The 6988-nt window shown below is 36.6% G+C and overlaps 1 protein-coding gene across 3 annotated transcripts; it reads right to left on the bottom strand.

Moving 5' to 3' along the window:
* Window positions 1-279: 279 nt before the first annotated feature.
* Window positions 280-5226, bottom strand: LOC148850064 (uncharacterized). Of its 3 annotated transcripts, none has more exons than XM_088942511.1 (4): window positions 4985-5226; window positions 2195-2359; window positions 1046-2082; window positions 280-825 (listed from the first exon to the last, which is right to left on the bottom strand). In XM_088942511.1, exons 3-4 carry the CDS (start codon window positions 1967-1969, stop codon window positions 715-717), a joined length of 1035 nt encoding a protein of 344 aa, XP_088798637.1. In that variant the 5' UTR covers window positions 1970-2082; window positions 2195-2359; window positions 4985-5226; the 3' UTR covers window positions 280-714. The 3 variants fall into 3 exon arrangements, with proteins under 3 accessions (XP_088798637.1, XP_088798636.1, XP_088798638.1); XM_088942510.1 differs by having other exon boundaries at window positions 2195-2336; XM_088942512.1 differs by lacking the exon at window positions 2195-2359 and having other exon boundaries at window positions 4985-5153.
* Between the last annotated feature and the right edge of the window lie 1762 nt (window positions 5227-6988).

Genomic DNA, 6988 nt, shown 5'->3' with positions numbered 1-6988 from the left:
TTCCACAATTGTGCTACTAAAGTGGATGGGCATTATGCAATTGATTACCTCTTGCTGATTTTTGTACAAGGTAATTAGACTAAAAGAGCTTAGAGCACTGTTAGAAGATTTTGCAATTCAAGCATCTCTGCAATAATTTTCCGTTGATTAGATAAAGAGATTGTTGAGAATGATTGTCCTTGAGAAATTAGGATGCGACTGAATAACTTATTTCATCAACTGAAACTAGATGCAATATGAAGCTCGTATTCTGTGATGAAAAAATTGCAGAAGCATTAATTTAGCAACGAGAAGTTATACTCCTTACGTCACTTCAATAAATTAATCAATTTAAACAAATGAAAGATGGATAGATAGGGTTCCCGCCCCACAGGGTCAAGAAAATCTACAGAAGATACATAATCACATCATCTTCCATCCATATGAAACTAAAAATAATACCCTGATGAGAAAGACTTGATACTGTCACGAACATATGAAAAAGAGGGGAACTCGCATCTCTTGTCAGCCTTTGCCTAGGTAAATCTATATTTCCAGACCCTGGTTTCATGTTAATATCTTATTGAGAAGGCTGAAATTAGTTCTCTGCCTCCTTCAGCACTTCTGTCCGCATATTTGCGGTCAATGTCTTCTTGAGAAGGCTGAAATTAGTTTTCTACCTCTTTTAGCACTTCTGTCGGCATATTTGCAGTCTCTATACACTCTTCACCAACTTCAATTTGTGATAACACGTTCTGGTGGGTCCACCTTTGCTTCTAGCTCCTTGACCATGAAGATTAAAGATCTTATATCCTGAGTTTCTGACAGCTGAGCAAGGGAGGATGACTGCAAAAGAATAAAAATGATAAATAAGTTCTGACTTAATCGAAATTTTGGAACAAGATTTGTTTCTTGCGAGCAATATGGGAAACAAGCAGAGAACAATTGTTGGATTGCTTCACTTCTAATGCAAGAAAACAAGTTAGCAGAAAGCATAATTAGTGAAGAGCATGAGCTTAAGCATACCAGTAATAAGAAATCAGAAACCTAAGGAACAAAGACCCACCTTTTCCAGCAGTTCCACCCGAAGCTTCAGATCCTCCTCAGATGCTTCTTTATGAATTATTTGGAGAATGCAATGCAGGTGAGAATAGAGGAAGTCTTGGCAGTGTTTTCCAATCATACAGTGAGGAATTGAGCATTGACAACCCACCATGTAGAAAGGACAATTGACAAGCTTCATTGGACAAACAGTAATACAATGCCTATCCATCTCACATCTTATGATATTCTCTGAGCACTTCTGTTCACATGGAAGGACCTTCAAAGGGCATACTGAATCATGCTTTTCCATGTGTACTGCACAAAAACTAGCAGTACAGCCCTTATTCATGCAGATTACAGACCTAAAAATGCATTTGCTGCCATGCTCAGCTAGCTCTTCAGCGGTGTCAAATTTCATGTTACAGTAGAATGTATTCTTGAAATCAACATTCTTCAGAAGAGTCCGTGCAATAGCTTCCCTTCTATCCATCAACCAAAACCCATTTATTTCCATCTCTTCTACAATATCATCTATCTTATCCTCCCTATTTTCACTTAGTAACCAACTTGAAACACGAGTAAACAAGTTCCTTTTAGAACTTATGAAGTCATCAATGAAATCTGAAATGATATCAGTAGGATGCTCAGATAATTCTATATCTGGACTATCTTCTTGGATCATTGATTCAGCAATATATGATTCACTTCTCTGGGTAAGATATTCCACCATTTCCTTTCTCATATCAACAGCGACAAGAGAAGGGTCCTTGAAGAGACCACCAGTCGTGTTATCAACACAAGCTGTGGCTAATCCTGGTAGGAAGATTTGTGCTATTTTGTGCACCACTTCTGAATCATAAAGATCACAATGGAATAAGGGGCATCCTTCCTTTACTGCCTCAAGCTTGTTATTATTAGGTCCCAAATCTTTTACTGGAAGATCCATCCTTGAGAATAACTAGTTCAACTCAGTGAAACCTTATTCTAACTAATTGTGGTTGGCTATGCAATGCCAATATTCCATTTCACCATAAAAAACCATATGGGTTATTGCAGTAGCTGAGGAAAAATAAAAGTCAGAATAGATGAGGCTTTGATACAAAATACCACCATAGAGATTTAAATGAAGATGCACACACACAAAGACAAATAAAAGACCAAGAAATGCTACCTCATCCTACTGCTTATCCGATGTAGGTGGTACACAGAATTCAGGGGATTACTCATCTTGGATGAAGAAAAACTATGATTCTCATAGAGTGACCAGATTATCCACTAAATCGACCTCAATTGTCCTATGGTGTATTTAGAGGCTGTGAGCATCAAATAAGAGAACCTATATGCGTCAATGTCAAGCACTGATATGAGGTTTTTGGGACATAAATTTCAGAAAGCCTAACATATAGAGACATTATACAGGTCTTTTCATCTATTAAGGCATTCATTTCTAAAATGATATCATGTAAATATGAAATAATTGAAGAAAGTTTCTTAAAATAAGATGAACCATAAAGAAACCAAATTTCGTTTATAACTAATTACTGAAACTAAGAGACAGCAATAAATTACTTCTACGAGAAAGTTCCATTAGATGACTATTGTCTGATGCCTGAATGAAGAAAGCTTAAAAACTCAGAAAATGGAGTCCCCTTGTCAGAAAGCTTAAAAGCAAGGTAAGATTTGTACTGGATACATCCAAAGAAAGGAAAACTGGGTACATCCAAGAAAAACTAATAGAGCAATAGCTGAAACCAAGAGATAATGATAAATTATGTTTTCTAAACAATGCTTCATCATGTGTGTAACACACAAATGCAATAAAATGTTTGAGATCACCAAAACATCAGAAAATGGAGTGCCCTTGTCACAACGTTTACAGAACAAGGTAAGATTACTTCCATCAAGAACAAACTTATAGCTCAAACCAAGCAATACTTTTCTGTTTCCTTTCTTTCATATACTTATGGAGGCATAAGTATATTGCCAAACATTTCCAGTTACATAGTAATTGAGAAGATACACTTTTATTTATGGGATACTCTAAATTCTTTGCAGGCAACTTGATCATTGAGACCAATAATTTCTTCATAATAATAACAAAATATTGACAAAAATACTTTGAAGTGCCACCTGACTGTACCAAACAAACAAGTATCTTGAAATATAAACTCATAGTTCCTCATAATTTACTTTTTTTTATTAATTAAGTGGATTTTAAAAACATGTTCCTATGTTTTCATTCAATTCAACAGTCTAAAACTTTTTTTCTTGTGTAACTGTAAGCCTATTCCTTTTTTTTTTATTTTGCTACTAACTGCAAGCCTATTCCTGATGGTTAAAAATTCCCATGAAAATATATGGAGATGAAGGCAAGTTGGAAGTACTTCGTTTGATAGTGAATTTTTATACATTTCAATTGTCCTGGATATTTTTCTTAATTAATCTCAATGGTTCTCAAGATAATGTAAATAATTCCTAAGCAAAACCCTAGAATATCCAAAAGATTTTGTTGACTTCCTATGAATGTGATAAGCACTCAAACAATCGATAAGATGGTTTAAACTGCACTAGCATTGTGGATTATCCCGGACTACAATGATTTTTCCATAAATTGTGATCAGTTGGCATTCCCGACTATGATGATCCCTGTTGACATAAAGGATACCTTGAATATGATAAAGGCTGAAGGATGAAACATATCATAGCTGTACAGTTTTTGACATTGAGATAACAAATTTTCATGTAGCCAGTTGCACCATAATTAAGCATGTTTTCTGATGTGATACAGATTATTCAACTAGTCAAATGTATGAACTAAATCATCAACATTTTAGCATTTTCTTTTTCTTCTCTTGGATGGGATGGAATTAGGAAAACCTTAGGTGGGGTAGCTCATTATTTGACTCTAGACTTCTAGAATGGCATGGATCACACAAGAGGTGGTTCCCTGAGAGTAGGGGTGTCAATTTGACCAGATTTGGTCCAATCCGATCCACTCCAATATGAGTCCATTACAAATGGACCAGGTCCCATCCAATCCGATGAATACTTTGGACCATTTTGGACTGGTCCAGTTCAATGTCTTGACCGTCAAATCTGTTCAAATTGATTTTAATTTAGATTTGTTCCAATCCAAAGCTGATCCATTGACACTTGTATTCTTATCTTCTATCATTATTAATGAATGGATATTGGTTCAATCTGACCCAACCCAATATAAATCCATTATGGATGGACCAGGTCCAATCCAATCCAATAAATACTTTGGACCATTAAGTCTGGACTGGTCCAATTCAATGTCTACCCGTCCAAACCGAAACCGGTCCACTGACACCCCTACCTGAGAGGAATTGGATCATCTGCATAACATTTAGATGCTAAGCATCATATATTTCCCTCTAGATAAATAATGTGGGGACAAGATAAATACACATACACTAGCAGTGCAAGGCTATTCTAGTTTGGGGTTATATAGAGCCTGAGCTCGCAGGAACAAGCATTCAGTGGTAATGATCAAGCAAACAAAAAAGAAAACAGTATTGGTGACAATAACCAAAGAGTGCCCACATTTCTTGTAAAAACAAAACAATCGAAAGAAACGATACAGCATGAAGGAAATCCGATAGACCGATCAGATCAAGAGCGTGATAATGATTTGATTTGATACAAAAGTGAAAAACACAAAAACAGATACAACCGTAGCACGTAAGCTCACATCAATTGGGAATTACAGAATCAATTTCACATGTATCGAATCAAAGAACCATATCAAGAGAACGACTAATGCCAATTAACGAAAAGCGAGAATGGAACCGGGCATTCCATTTCTCGAGAGTGAGAATCGGTTTCTCTGGTAAATACGGAGAGAAATCAACGAAATTCACCTTCCTCGAAAGATTAAAATCGAAAAAAAATAATATTTTTCAACCATCCACAAAGCCTGTAATGTTTGTGGACATACCCCTTTCTGGTTTTCCATCTACGTTGATCCACCAGCTGAAGACTGAAATCGCCCCCCGTCGCTGGGTGTTGTGAGATCTCTTACACAGGCATTCAGAGAAACGGAGTTGTCAGTTTACTGGAGAAGAATTTGAAGGGGAACTGGTAAGAAAATTCAAGACGCGCGTTTCATAGACTCACAGTCACAGATAGTCAAAACCTCAAAGGGATTGCCAGATTGGGGAGCTGACTGAAATTCACCGCAAACATGCGGTATTCTTCTCACACGTGTTTTATTTACCGTTCATTGGATCAAAAATCAAAATAGCAAAAGTTTGCAATTCCTTTAGTACCAACGAATGCAAAACCCATTAGCCCACTAACGATATTTCCAATGGTGGGAACTGGGATGAATATCTTTATAAGGCCCAAGCCCATCTTCAAGCCCGATCCATTTTACACAAATCGTGGGCTCATAACTATAAAATGTTGTCTCTTAAAGTCTATGGTTTTGGACCTACGCCCTATCAGAGTTGAGGCCCAACAAATGATCGGTACCTATGCTTTCTTTAATCCACGGTATATGGTTTGTGAATTGTGGTGTATAAATCATCAAGATTCATCAATCTGATCAATTCCTGCGGCTAGGTTTTTAAAATCATCAACCTTGGTGGTGTATCCCACCAAGGTTTTTAAAATCGAACCGCACAACAAACCGTTCAGGGTCCCGTTCCCGGTCAAAATGTCCAACCTTTCAAAGTAAACAGATGGCCTATTCTGACAAAAAAATAAAAATTTTAAAAAATAAAAAACAGGCAAAAACCGCTGGATGTTTTGAATGGCTCAACTGCCTAGATCAGTGGTCTGCTGACCAAATTAACGGTTTTTGGCCAAAATGACAGTTCTAGGGTAAAACGGAACCGGTCAGGTGATCGACTCCTAGTTTTTTCAATCCGACCATCTGGTCCGGTCTGGTTTTGAAAACCATGTGTCCCACCACCTTGGTTGATAGAAGATACAATTTCTCTATTAGGCTATGTTTGGGTTAAATATTTTTACTTTTAAGGCCTCGTTCATTTGTAACAGTGCAGCTTACCTGGGTAAGTGCACTTACCTAGGTAAATGTCACCCAGGAAACATTTACCAGGGTAAGTGCACTTATCCATGTTCTTTTGATTTTTATGACTCCCAGGTAAATAATAAAATGACATTTCTACTCATCAAAAGTAACTCTTAAAATGGGTAAAATGGTCCCATTAGGTTTTGTAAAACTTTCTCCCAGGTGGGAAAATTACTTTCCCACCTAGAAGATGGGTAAGTTTTACCCAGGAAAGTAAGGATAAATTTACTGTGGAGCCCATTGCTTAATGCAAAAGGAACATAGGAAAGTTGGTCAATGGGAAAAAGTTACCTATTAACCAACTTTCCCATGCATATTTACCTACAAACGAACGAGGCCTAAGTTTTAATCTAATGGGAGTAATCGGAGCTTCCCTCTTAAAGGGTGTTATTTTTTTGGATTTTGAGAGGGGAAAGTTGGTTAATAGGGACCAAGTTCTCGTTGAGCAAGAAATCCATGTTCATTTTTCAGAATTATGTGGGGACAAGGGAAAGTTTATTTTCTTGGGTATCACTTACCTGTGTATAAGTGGGTTAAACCCACCTATGGGGGAAAGTTGCTAACGCATGAATGGAACAAAAATGCTCCTTTTAATAATGGATTTTTTATGGCTAAAATGGTCATTACCTTATTTACCTAGAAAATAAAAAAAAATGGGTAATGCATTTACTCACATAAGTATTTTCCAAGAAAAATTTACCCAAATAATTATATTTACCCGAAAAGCAAATGAAACCTAATTAAATCGCAAAGAATCATCCATCCAATGGCTATTTAAAACATTAAAGTAATGAATTGAAGATTGGTAAAGTTTATATAGTCCCATTTTTTTTTCTTTTTTTGGTATTTTATATAGGCCCAAGTCCAAATTGCAAGTTGTTGATGCAGAAATAGTCCAACTCCAAA

This window comes from Nelumbo lutea, chromosome 5 (assembly GCF_056320005.1).
Source record: "Nelumbo lutea isolate HS-2025 chromosome 5, American lotus-T2T, whole genome shotgun sequence".
In the NCBI taxonomy this organism is placed as follows: domain Eukaryota; kingdom Viridiplantae; phylum Streptophyta; class Magnoliopsida; order Proteales; family Nelumbonaceae; genus Nelumbo; species Nelumbo lutea.
The sequence above is the reverse complement of the archived record's forward strand: the minus strand, read 5'-3'. Positions and strand labels throughout refer to the sequence as shown.